At 44.6% G+C, this 14,059-nt stretch overlaps 1 protein-coding gene across 10 annotated transcripts in view; it reads right to left on the bottom strand.

The window, feature by feature from the left end:
- Nmdar2 (glutamate ionotropic receptor NMDA type subunit 2) overlaps nucleotides 1-13,806 on the bottom strand; it is a 31,424-nt gene extending 17,618 nt beyond the window's left edge. For 2 of the 10 annotated variants that reach the window (XM_018107397.3, XM_030387069.2), the window contains exons 1-2: nucleotides 13,525-13,806; nucleotides 7,203-8,309 (exon numbers count right to left, since the gene is read on the bottom strand). In XM_018107397.3, coding sequence (XP_017962886.2) covers nucleotides 7,203-7,992 — 790 coding nt within the window. In that variant the 5' untranslated portion in view covers nucleotides 7,993-8,309; nucleotides 13,525-13,806. Of the gene's footprint in view, nucleotides 1-7,202; nucleotides 8,338-12,033; nucleotides 13,493-13,524 lie in introns of those variants that run through there. The other 8 variants (XM_089264780.1, XM_089264781.1, XM_089264782.1 and 5 more) reach the window with 8 other exon arrangements.
- Between the last annotated feature and the right edge of the window lie 253 nt (nucleotides 13,807-14,059).

Below are 14,059 nucleotides of genomic sequence, written 5' to 3'. Positions count from 1 at the left end.
TGGGCCTCAGCCATTAGCAGCGGTTGCCACGGCTTACGGGGCTAAGCGAAAACATCCTGTTTGGACAGTTGACCGCAAGGATGCGGCTGCACTTCGTAGGCAAGAGAGTGAAAGCGAGTGGGAGGGAAACGGCGTGATAGCGAGAGAGGCGTGAAACAGGACTTTGGACCTGGGCCTGGGCCTACTTCTCTAATAAAACAATGCAATGTTCGCAGCCGATTCACGGCTCCAGCTGCTAACGGCAGTTTCAATTGTCAACAACATCCTAAGGCCAAAACTGAAGCCGAAACCCAAACCGATTACGAAAACGAAACCGAAACCAAAACCAAAGCCAGAAAAAAAGCCCAGTCCATAGTCTGTAACATAAAACCGAGCACTTGAAACGGAGGTCGTCTCCGCTCTTCTTCTAACATAATGTGTAAATAAAAGCGTTATGTCCAAGTTCAAAAGTCTTAGATACGCCTGGTTGGGCCTCGAAGAATATGGTAGGGTAGGGTAGGGTAGGGAAGTGAAGGGGAGGGAGCGAGGCCCACTTGACCTGGAACCGACCGCTGCCCAATTAGTTGGAAGGCAAACGCCAGCTTCGCTCCGCTGTCGACAAGTATTTATGCTTGGCATGCACCAATGGAACCAACGGAACCTACATACTTTATCTCTGCTCCTATCTACATCTTGATTTCTGTCCCCCTTCTCCTTCCTTACCCCTCTCGCTTTCCAGAGCACTCTCTGGTTTTCTTGTTCTCAATTTTTATGCGTTTACTTGCTCGGTTTGACTCTAGTCGGTCCAGAGGCCATGATAGGGCCATGCTTTTTCATTTGACTGCCTCTGGCTCCCGCTAGCCGCTTCCCACTCCCTCTCTACTCGCTTTCGTTCCCTAGAGTCCTGTTGCCCTAGCTGCTTACTCTACAGCGTCACTCTTTCTCTCTCTATCGCGCTGTCCCTCTCCCTCCCTTTGTGCTGCTTACTCTGGCTCCCTTCCCTCTCTCTTTGCTCCCCGATTCTCCTTGGAGTCTGCTTGGCCCTTGGTCTTTGCTCGCTCAACCCAAGCTCCCTCCCTAAAGTCCTGTTGCCACTTGGTCTTTGCAACCCACTCTCTCTCTCTCTCTCTCTCTCTCTTTCTCTTTCATTCTCAAATGTGAGTCCAGCTCCTTCTCGAACGCTCCCCGCCCCTGCCCGCCCTGCTGCTCCTTGGTCTGGCCATTTGTTTCGGCCTTGTTGCTACTTTAGCTGGCATGGAGGCCGCCCGCTATGCCACACAACTTGAATGGATGCCATTGTCTGTCGTCGGTCTGCAACTGCAGATGGTTCCGAGGGATGGGAACAAGGGCAAGGACTGTACTATGCTGTACTGTGCTGTTCTGTGTGTGTGTGTGTGTGTGTGTGCGCGCTATATGGGCCACATACTTTGTGGCTTTCTCTGTGCTCTGCTCAGTTAGGCGAGTGTATGTGTGCTTATGTGTGTGTGTGTGCGAAAATCACTTTGCTATTGGGATGCCACACACAGTTAGCCAGTTTCAATAAACAAGTCTCTCGACTAGTTGCGCGCAAATGGAACTCGGCCTCGCATTGCGAATCATAAAAATTTATGAGAAAGGGGCATATACTTTCTTCGCTAACAGTCAGATACATAATGTGTATATATATATATATGTGTAGCTGCGTGTACTTATTGTATTTATACGTTATAATTCCCTCATTGAGTATTGCTAGCCACACACGCCCATTTATCTATTTATCCATGTGATGCCTCTCTGCGATTGTGAGTGCTTGAGGCTTTTGCTACTTGAGACTCTATCAGGATGCTCGGTCTGTCACTCAGTCCGTCTGTAGGGTATAGAGGATACATAGGGTATACGGGTATCTAGAATATACATAGAGGGTATATAGGCTACACAAGTTCTACTGACTATTCAGAGTCTCTGGGGAATGAAGAGTACATGGGGCCTATAGGGTATCACCTCAAACACTGAAGAGCTACATATAGGGTGTCATAATGTCGGCCATGATGGAGTTGCCTCTTATTTTTCCCATTGCTCACTTAACGTTCTTTTTAAACACGTTCGAGTCGCCGTCAGGTGGCTGGCCAATCAGTGGATATCGACAAGGGCCTAAGCATCGATGCCGGTGCCGGTAAAGGTGTCTGTGCCGATGCCATCAGTGCCATAAGCATCAGCATCAGCATCGCCATTGCCAACGCCACTTACACAGGTGTTGAAAGCGCTTGCCGCTTAACGACAGGAACATGCTTCAACAGCATTTTAATGTGCACATTGATGATGTCCTGGCTGGCTCTGCTGCTCGGGTGCTCCGGTGCTCCGCTGTCGCCCTTTACTCTGCCGCCTACTGACCATGCGGTCAATGAGTGCTGGACAGCTGGAGGTGAAGCTGGTGCTTGAAGCGGAAACTGGAACTGGAACTGGGGTATTTGTAATGCCCTGTGTAGACAATGTGTAAACAAGGTTTACAAACGTGTCTGTCGTTAGAGATGGAGATGAATACAGAGATAGGCAGAGCGAAGGCTGGGCTCTGTTTACCCTTTCAGCTTGTCAACCACAGCAAATGATAACTGAACTGATGAGTAATTATGCACAGCCTTACCTCTACCTCTACCCCCACCTGTAACTCTGCCTGTAACTCTACCGCCCTCCCTCCCTCTCTACCTCTTTCTCTGTGCCTAGTTAAATATAGAATAGCAGCAACCGGAAAGCCTACAAATATTTAACAGTTGCCTTGGTTATTCGTTTGCCGCAAGATAAATGACTTTTCGAATGTCCTGCCAGCATAGCGAAGCGTTCACTCAATAAACCGGTGATATATGAAAGCTGTGAATATAAGACGAAGAAGGAGAAGAAAAAAAAAGAAGAAGAATACATGTGGCAAGGTGTGAACTTATTGACCTTGTATCATCGAATACAATTTCTATGTGAAAGTCTTGATTACTAACGATTGTTTCTATATACAAAAGATCTGTGAGCTGTGAATTCGACTAGTTCTTAGTCCACAAATCAAGCTAAAGCAACTCACTCCATATGAGTGAGTTCTCCATTTGGTGAACTAGTTTAATTTGAGGAACTACCTTCAAATGGATAAACAATTTTAGTTTGTTGAGCTGTTTGTTTTTCAATCAATGATGTTCAATTTGAATTGAAGCCTTTATTCAGTTTGATGAACAAGTTCAATTCGATGAACTAGTCAATTTGACGAACTAATCCAATTTGGTGAATCAAATAATTCATTGTGGTGGTAAGCCATTTATATTTCATATTGTGAACCTGATGAACTAGTTCCAATTGATAAACTGTCTCCATTTGAACAATACTGCTAAGCAACTAATTCATATGAACAATTGTAATAGCCCATGTACGGCCAGAGGCAGAGTTAGTTCCATTCGCTGACTCTGCGGCTCACTCATTCAATCATTTTCATGACAGCAAACAATGCGCGAGTCCAGCACACACTTACACACACACGCACACTCACACATGTCTGCGAGCACACAAATTATGTGTGCGGCATGCAGTGGAGCCTGTAATTGGGGGTTTGAGGGCCTTGACCGCAACAGAGTGCAAATTGTCACGTTCGTATGATTGGCGAGTTTTTCGGGCTGCGCATCGATTGGAGTTAATCATACGCACCGTTGTGCAATGGAAACAATTATTTTTAACCGCTAATGGAAGAGCGTTAAGTGAGCGACAAAAGATGATATGGAACGCATTGTGCCCAGCTGCCCCACTCTCCAGCTCCCAGATGCCCAGCTCCCCAGCTGCCCAGCTGCCCAGCTGCTGGCACTCACCGCAAATGAACCTACCTCGGTAATCAGGCAATCAGAGTCTGAGCCGAGCTGAGCTCAGCTGAGCAAAAGGACGAAGAACGAAGCGCACAGGCTGCGTGTCCATTGGCCCTTCCCTGGCCCCGGCCCTGGCACTGACTGTGCTTATTGTCCATTTCTTGCTTAGCAGACAATAATCGGTTTGTATACCCTGTACAGCCATCGATGACTGTGCTGAGAGCGGGTATATATTCATGGCTTTGACTGGAATGATTAGCTGAGCAGACTTATCCCATTTACGCTATTGCTCGTCTGTCTGTGTGAGGGAATCTCGAGCTATTATCCTGCGAATGGAGTGAGACCTAGCCAAGGGGTATCCCCTAGTCGCGCACCGTCCTTTGCTATTACCATGTCTCGAGCCTTCGAGGTAAGAGACAGACCTTTCATTGGCTGTGCCAATTAACATAAATGGCCAAGATAATGGCCTAGCAAGTGTGATATTCTAATATAATATGGAATACTGTATACATTAACCGATTGCTGCCCCGCATTTGACTGCATGAATGTGCGAAAATCGCAGTTAAAGTCACTTGTGGAGCCTAATAAAAGTCCCAAGTCTAATAGTCCAAATGAGCAGAGATAGAAACTATATAGGTGATACACATATGTATATACATCTGTGTGCAAAAGCAAAAGACTATAAATTTAATATACGTATGTGAATAGGAATATGTGTATATATACGAACTAGTTCAATTTCGGAAGCTCATTTAATTCGATAAACTGAAGTTTGCCAATAAACTTCACTTCTTCAGTGATGACTCGAGACACTGTTTAACTAGTTTCATTTCCTGAGCGACTTCACTTTGATGAACTAGTTCATTTTAATGAAGTAGCTCCACTTGATTAACTTGAAGCGGTTTCCCTTGATTAAGTTTGTTTTATTCGATGAACGAGCTGTCTATTCATTGTAGTCCGCAGCTCTTAGCCTGTACATTTATATACATATATATATATATTGACTTTCTTTCTTTTCTCTTTGGAATACGCTCCACTAAGAGTTTCGTGGTTTTATTATATCTGTTGGACATTTGCAAGCTAACTTTTACTTTGATTTCATTGCAGTGGGTCAAGGGCTAAGCATGCATGAAACTGTGTATGTGTGTGTGTGTGCGTGTGTATGGCATGTACATTTGTATGTGTGTATTTCCCTGTACATTGAAGCTTCGAAAATTGAGTCTTGTTCTGGCCCTTTGACAAGCGACAAAACTGATTGGCTATGCCGCAGCTGCGGGCCATGCATATATCTATATACATATATCTATATATATTCAATATGCATATATATGTATGTGCGTGTCTGTATATTTGCTCTCCATCTAAGCTGTGTCTCTGCATAAATTGATAACGAATAAAATAAAAACTCGGCAAGCGAGTGCAAACAGAAACCAAGAGGAAATTTAACATCATGTTTAATGTTTATTGCGGGCTGGCAGCCAGCTTGATAGGCTTCAGCGTGGGCGTGGCCCAGTGGGTGGCTGACTGCCGTCTGTGGGCTGTGGCGGCTCAGAGTCTCTGGTCTCTGGTCTCTGGTCTGTCATGTGGGTACGCAAATTACAACACATAACAAATGTCGACTGAACGACTGATTGCCAAACATGTCGACAATACAAGTCTCTCTCTCTCTCTCTCTGTCTCTCACTCTGTCTCTCACTCTGTCGCTGTCGGCTCTCCTTGTCCCTCCCTGTGTGCTCGTATGCCAGTTGGGAATTTATAATGGTTTTCTATTCTACAAGTCCCCGGCTCGCTCCCCCCTCCTCCTCCTCCTCATGCACACGCATTTCTAACAATAGAAGCACATAGAAGCGAAACGGCCTGATTTGAATTTTAGTTCCAATTTCCAATTTTCACTTTACAGATTCCAGTTCCAGTTTCGGTTTCGGTTCCAGCCACTTCCGCAGCCGCAGCCCTCGTATTGTTGTTTAGGTGCTGGCACTTTACGTTTCTGCATTGATTGCTTATATCTTGTTTGCTGGCTCCACAACCCCAATTTGAACCCAAATCAAATCTCAGTTGCCAACAGCTTCTCCTGCTGCTTCTTCCTTTCTACGAATTTCCATTTGAAAAGAAAATGCTGCAATAATTTGTATGGGAAATTGAATTTGATTTCATTTTTGAGTGCGCGGGCGTGGCACTGCCTTTTCTGATTGCCCCAGCCAGTCGCGTCGACTGCTGCCCTGGCCTGACCAGGCAGAGCCCCGCTATCAACACTCCGCTTTCATTTGGTACACTCAGCGAAATGGGAGTCATAGTTAAATTATAATTAATTATAATTAATTCTTAGTTCTTGTATTGGAGCTTCCTCTTCTTCCTGCATATAGCTAGCCATTTCTATGTATCCTATCTTGTCTTATATCTATGTCTTGGTAAAGTTTTCTCTGACAGACATGACATCCACTTTATAACTTTACTCTGCTTTGCTGTGGACAGGCTTCATACTTCTTAGATGTTTATTTAGCGAGAAAGAGAAAGAGGGAATATGAAGGGTCGAGACAGATAGAGACTGAGGTGGGGTATGGAGAAAGGCAGACCAGGTACAAGTGTAGCCTTATTCAACTAAATGCAACATTTTTGACGAGAGTGTGCTCAACGAGCAGTTACCTCGTTTAGGTATACAGAAAAGTTGTCTATTAAATGAACTAGTTCCTTTGGCGTATGAAGAAAAAGAGGCAGTCATAGGCACATAAATAAGAGCCATCATCATCGACTCGACTTAAGTCTAGCCAGGTCATACCCTCTGCTCTTTCAAAACTTTAATGGGTATAGAAGAGCGCTCGAGCGCCTGAGCGCCCAAGTAGTTCAAGATGAATCTTAATTAAAAATGTGACGTGTGGCCGCATTATAAAATCTAAAGCCTTGTCCCCTTATTCAAGGCGCAGTTTAGTTTCTTCTCTTTTTTTTTACCCCAACAAAGCACTAAAGCGTTTTATGCATATGCCACGTCCAGACTTAGATTTAGATTTAGATTTCTCTAAGCATATGAAATTTAATGGGATGTGTGGATCTAGATAAACTTTATAGACGAGTTCAATGGTCAGTCAAATAGTTCATGGAACAATCGAGTTACTCAATAGAGAGTTTCGTTCGATTGAATAACTGAACTTTCCTTCATTGACCAGTAAAGGCAGTGCTGGTTCATCGAGCTGGTTCAGTTCAGTCAGTTCAGTAATCTCATTAAAACTAGAAAGTTTATTGAACTGGTTCGCAACTGAATTAGTTCATTGTTTACTAAATGAGCTAATAAGATGGGATGGAACAAATGAACTAGTTCTCGGGCAAAGTGTATTATTATTTTAATTGAATTTGAGTTGTCATAGTTCACGGAACTAGTTCCGTTCCGTGTATCTAAAAATAAGTTGTCAGCTCACTTACCAGTTGGGCTTGGCGTCAAGGACATCATGTCGAAATGTATGTTCTTCTGCTCGAAGGAGTAGTCCTTGAGGAAGGTGAGCTTGGCGCCGCGAGTCTTCGTCAGCCCGGTGACCGCATTGTTGATGCTGCGCAAATATTCGCGCTTGCCGAAATTCGTGTGCGGCGCAATCAGGCCGATGTTCAGCTGCTCCTTGTTGGCGCCGACGCCCTTGCTCAGGCTGTTGCCGCCGTTGGTCAGCCGCAGAGCATCGGTGTGGGGGCAAGCACAGAGCATGCACATTAGCAGCGGCAATGCCAGCCACATCTTTGTCGACCAACAGCAGGTGTTGCTGGTGCGTGTTGCTGCTGGGCAGCTACTAGTATTGCTATTGTGTTTGCTATTCCTGTTGGCAGTGTTGCAGTTGTTGTTGTTACAGTTGTTGTAGGTTATATCCATTGCTGCATTGATATGAGCATTGGCAGCAATTGCAGTTGTTGTTGTTGCTGCCGTTGCAATGAAACTCTTTTTGCTCTCTGTTGCTGGTGCTGTTGCTGTTGCTGATGTCGCTGTTGCTGTTGTTACCTCTGTCGCAGTCGCTGTTACTGTGGCTGTTGCTGCTGATGTTGCTGTTGTGCTTGGTCTACATTTCAGCTTAACTTTTGTTCTGTTGCTGCCGCGCATCAGCTGCCTGTTTCTACAGTTGAGCTTTGTATTATTGTTGCAGCTGTTGCTGTTGCTGTGGCTCTGGCTCTGGCTGTGGCTGTTGCTGTCGTGTTGCTGCCGCACAGCATGTTGCCTTAATTCGACCATTACCTGCACAATATGCTCGCTGATATTGCCCGTTTTTCCTTGCCTCAATTAGTCCCGTCGGCTCTTCCTGCTGCTGCTGCTGTTGCTGTTGCTGTTGTCGGGTTTCCTTACTGTATTTTTTTTCGTGTTGCTGCTGCTTAATTTGCTTGTATGTTGCTGTTCATTTTCTCACACTCGCTCTGCAGCTGGCTCGCGGCATAGATTTAAATAGCTTTGTTTATTTCTTGTTGGATGGATTGGGTTCATAAGCAGTTGCACATCATCTTCAGCTATGTGAAAAACGCGCTATTGTTGCTGTTGCAGCTGTTGTAGCTGGGCTTAAATTATGTTCTCTATTATGCATTGCTAATTTCAAGCACGCAGCAAGTGAAAGTCATTTCCTCAACACCCGCATACACACACACACACACACACACACACATGCATACACACGCATACATGTTTGCATAAACTTGCTGTTGGGCAACAGCAATAACAGTAGCAACAACAACAGCTACAGCAGCAACAGCATCGCCCACAGCGCCAACAACAGCTGTGTAACGACTTGACGCTTTCCGTTTCCGTTACCTAATTTGTTGCTTGTTGTTTGAATGGCAACAGCAACATGAACAATTGAGGGCTGCAGCTGTTGCTGCCGCCGCTGTTGATGTTGCTGTTGCTGTTGCTGTTGCTGTCGGTGTCGGTGTTGGTGTTGGTGTTGCTGGCAGCAATGGCTGCCGCCTCACTGTACACAGGATGTGCAGTGTATGTATTTACGGGCGCACAGGTGGCAATCGTTGTTGCTATTGCTGTTGTTGTTACTGTTGTTGTTGCTGTTGGTGTTGTCGGTAGATTAGCTCAGACAAAATGAGCTCAGTGTATAATTCAATTTAAAGCTCTCTCACATTGAGTATTAATACAAGCATATACATATATAGCATTGCATACACATACACACACAAAGACACACACACACACACATACACACAGGGCGATTGTTGCTATAATTAGTTGCTTTGACTTTGAAAAACTTTGCATTAGTCCAGCTGACCTCATTGCTCTGCCCCGACTGTCCCTTTGCCCATGAAGCCAGCAACAACAGCAACGGAAAGAAATTGAAGCATGGCCTAGCACAATGCTAGCTGAGGGGCGTGGCAGTTGCTGTCTGTCAACTTGTCTGCGATTTGTATTGTCGCTGTGGGCGCTCATCATTCTATTGTTATTAATACTCTTATCGTTGTATTTATATTGTTGTTATTATTATTATTATGAGTGTCATTCTCACTAAGAATTATCATTAGACAGTATCAAGATAAGCTAATATATACTAGTCATTATCATCATCATTAACATTAGTGTTTGATTATTTGTATCGTCGTATTATTATCAGTATTACTCTCATTATAATTATTTATGTACATTAGTCATCATCATTAGCGTTCTCATCAGTCGTCATCATTAATCATTGGTTATCATCATCATGATCATTCTCAATCTCATTAGTCATCATCATTATCATCATCATCAATACTTTTTGTCAGTATCATCGTCATTGTCATTGTCATTGTCACTGTCATTGTCATTACGCACAATTATTATTATCATTGATATTGCTCACATCAGTATTATTATTCCTATGATTCTCCAAATTTCTGCTGATACTCGAAATATTGCCAAGTAGTTAAAGTTATTTATCTTTTGGCTTGGGCGTCGCCGCTGCTGCTTCAGTTTGGGCGTTGTGTTTGGGAGCCTGCGTTGGGCTGGGCCAACGTTAGGGCTGGGACTCTGGCTGAGGCTGGGGCTAGGGCTGGGGCTGGGGCTGGGGCTGGGGCTTGGGCCTGGCTGCTCTACGAAAGTTTTTTCTACGTCAGCACTTCAGTCGGCCTCGCTCGCGCCGCCTTCGCTGGCGCTCGTGTTTGCTCGGCTTGCAGTCTGGAGCTGAGGGCGTAGCTGCGTTGCCACTGGAACTGCGAAGCTGGCCGACTGACACTGGAGCCATTTTCATGCCAGCACCCCAGGCGCCCAGCCCAGGTCCACCACACTCACTCCACCAATTTGTTGGGCGTCATGTTGGGTGACTGGCACTGCCTTAAACTGTGTTTTTTCCCACTTAGTCGCTGTCAATAAGCAGCCAAACTTATGCATATGTGTATGAGTGTATGTGTGCGTGTGTGTGTGTGTGTGTGTGTGTGTTTGGGTCTGTATCTGAACGCTTTGCTGTTGACCCAATGCTGCTACAGGACAAAGCAGTGATTACTTTTGCGGACTGACTGCTTGGTTGTTCGGCTTAGGCCGCAACAACAGCTGCATTACAGTCAAAGACATAGAAGGTCATAGCTAACCAATAGACACACTCTCACACACTCACACACACACACATAGACTTAGCCATAAAATGCGTCGTCTTTTCTTTTCCTACAATATATCCTATTTTGTTGCCGTCGTCTATGTCTATGGGAGCGTCTGAGCCTATGCTTCAGCCCCCACACTCACACACTATGTATGTATGTGTGCTTGAGCCGTATATAGATATACTCATCTATATGTGTGCGCTCGTAACAAGGCAGCAATAAATTGTGTCTTATGAAAGGCAAATAAAAAGGCCGACATTGGCTGCTGGGCTGCTGGGCTGCCAGTCTTTGGGCATTCCACTGGCTGCTTCAGCGGCATGTGGCATGCGGCATGCGGCATGCGGCATGTGGCATGTTGTGCATACGCAACGTTGAGCGCTATACAACTATATGCCACATAGATGTACGGCGCACCTGCCCGCTACCAGCCAGCTCCTCCTAACTCACGCCCATTTGTCGTTTGCCCTCACATAGTTTGAGTGTCCTGCTCAATCGGACGTGGAATGAATTTAGATACAGTAAAGACTCCCCCAGCTCTGTTGGGCTGTTTGAATTGTGACACAGAGACGTCAAGAGCTGCAGCATCAGGATCATCGTCATGTATATTCGTAGTATAATTATTAGCATTACAGTTATTTGTAGTATTATTAAAACCATTAATCATAGTCATTATCATCATCGTCGTTCTCATCATTGCCATTAGACGATTGTCATCATCAACATCATCATCACTATTTGTATAAACATTATTGTTCATCGTTGTCATTATTATTATTATCGTCATTATGAGTCATGATCATTATTTAACATCATCAGTCATCTTCATAAGTCATCGTTATCAGGCTTAAACAGTCATTATCACCATTATTATTATTGTCATCATTAGTCATGGCCATCGTTATTATCATTATCATTATTCGTGTCATAGTCATTAGCATTGCATCAGTGTAACTGTAGTAATTGTTACAGATTTTCATAATTCAAAAGTGGGTCAAAGTTTTCCTATAAAAGTACTGGAATATCCACTTCATGATGGGACTGATGTTACTAAACGAGGTCTTGCCATAGTTGAGCATACTCGTCCGCTAGTCTGTCTATCTATCTATTTGTTGCTGTTGCAATGGCATTATCATCATCAACTGTCCCTTGGCGCTGTTTCGTTGGCAGTTTTATGACTTTTACTATGGACCCTCATTCAACACACACACAAATGCACACAAACACACACACATACACAGCAATACACACGTGATATGGGGAAAAAAACATAAGGACTCAGCGCGCCTTTTGGCTGCGCGACAGTTTTTCCAATTTTTTTTTCCTTTACTTGTTTTCTATTTAGTTGATGCAGACACTGCCACGCCCACATGCCCAGACGCCCACACTGGCCTCACTGCCCTCACTGCCCACAGTGACAGTGGGCAAAGGTCGGTGCAATTTTGTTTGCTGCTCTTGCGGCTGTTGTTGTAATGTGTTTGCCTATTTCATGCGCTCTGCTGGTCTTGTGATGTGGGCCAACTTTTGCTTTCAATTTACCTCGCTCTTCCCACTCACACTCACACTCACACTCTTTCGTTCGCTCGAGCTCTCACCCTCTCTGTCGCCCACTCACACTGTCCTTCACCTTCTTCTGCTAGTCGTAAATCGACAGTGCGTCGACCGCTGTCAACATGCGTCTTGTTACGAATATTTCGCTTATTGTTGATGTTACCGTTATTGTGTTCCGTTACTCCGTTTTTGTTGTTACTGCTTATTAGTTTCTTTGTTGCCTTTTTTGTTTTGCGCTGTGCTGCTGCTGCCGCTGCTGTTGTTGTTGTTGTTGTTGTCGTCGCCCTGCTAGACGTGTCAAAAGCCAGCAGCGCAAAGGAAGACACAAAAAAAAAAAGAATAAAGAAAATGGAGAGCAGCCAAACAAAACGAAAACAAAAACAAAAACAGAAACAGAAACAAAAACTCTGGCAGCCAAGAAAAATTGGGGCGTGTTATCTTTTTGACGTTGATGATGCGCAGCAGCACCAGCAACAACAACAACAGTAAATGGAATGCTAAAGGAGCAGCTGTGTAGTTGTTCACTTTACACACACACACAAACACACACACACACACAATTAATTTATTTGATAAACCATCACACACAGAATATTGTGTTTTTTTCTATTTGATTTGCTCTGTGCAAATGTGTGTGTGTGTGTGTATGTGTGCGAATGTGTGTGTCAGCAGTAATAATAATGGAGGCGTGGTTGCTGTTGCTGCTGCTGCGACTGTAGCTGTGGCTGTGGCTGCCTTTCAAAAAGAGGGGCTCGTGCCTCGGTTCGGCATCTACTTAGCATTGAACTTTGATCTACCGTTATTTATTTTTGTTTTCTTTTTAAGCACACTTTGAGCTACACTTGAAAAAAAAGTAATCAAGAAAAACATTTCTAGCACTGTTTCAATTATTCGTATTTACTTTTGATGATTTGATTGCCTACTTACAGGCGTCACTTGGTCAAGCAAGGGCAAAGCCAAGGCAAAGGAGGCGTGGCTCCGGGCTTTCACTGCTGAGCTAAACGGTTATCATTTCGTTCAACAGAAACAAAAACAGAAAAAAAAGATACAATTCTGCACTGCATCTGCAGTTGTCATGCACTTTTGATCACTGTGCACTCATTGCTGTTATTGTTGTTGTTGTTGTTGTGGTTGTTGCCGTTATTAGTTTTAGGCTGTGTGCGAAAGCACATCCAAGGAGAGAGGGGGACAGGCGACAGCAGAGGTCGGTTAGGTAGCGAGCAAAGAGAAATACAGCAGCAGCAGCAGCAGCAGCAGTAGCAGCATCGGCAGCAGCAGCGACAGCGACAGCAGAAAATGAAACAAGAAACAAGTCCACACCCAAAAATTCAAAGACACGCACAACGTCGACGCCGACGGCGGCGCGTACACACACATACACCCATATACATAGACGAACACATTCACACACACACACGCTCACACACATACACTTTAATATGTATTTATTTTAGTGAGCTGAATTTTGTGGCCTGGATTTGCGCTAACTGTTCTTTTTTTTTAACATTGTTTTCGCTCACTTCTTTATTGTCATTTGTTTGCTGGGCCATGCACGAGAGATGGATATACATATGTATGTATATGTTTTTGGTTTTAGGTTTAATTTTAGTTTTGTTTTATTTTTTTGTTTTTTGTTTTTCGCTTGTTTGCTTACATTCACTGTTAGTGTTTACTATTGACTGCTCCTCGGTTAGATCAGTCCGACCGCCAGCTACGCTACGTGCCTAGTCGTTTAACAGTTAACGTTTGGTTTGAAATGTTAGGGTTTCGTTTAGAGATGGGGTCTGGGGTCTGGGTCTATGTCTGGGCTGTCGTTAACCTCGTCGCGCGTTTGTGAGCCCCACCGCTGACGAAATGCGACGCTGCCAATGCGGACTGAATGCGACGAGCAACGAAGTGGCACTGCCAACCCGGGACACAAGCATAGCCTTAACTACCAGCAGCAGCATCAGCATCAGCATCAGCAGCAGCAGCAATCGCAGCCTCAGCGACAGGCTCTGAGCAAAATGGATGCTGATTACGAAATTTACAAAAACGTTACACACACATACACACTATTACGCTCTCGCTGTAGTCCTCTGCCGCATGCCCTACACTCGGCTGCCCTACTCTCTCGTTCGTCAATGTCAAAGGAGCGCGCAGGCTTACGTTTACACAGCCGCACCATAAACAACAAAAAAAAAAGTAGC

Source organism: Drosophila navojoa, chromosome X (genome assembly GCF_054131105.1).
Source record: "Drosophila navojoa isolate 15081-1374.11 chromosome X, UAZ_NAV_1.0, whole genome shotgun sequence".
Taxonomy (NCBI): domain Eukaryota; kingdom Metazoa; phylum Arthropoda; class Insecta; order Diptera; family Drosophilidae; genus Drosophila; species Drosophila navojoa.
The sequence above is the reverse complement of the archived record's forward strand: the minus strand, read 5'-3'. Positions and strand labels throughout refer to the sequence as shown.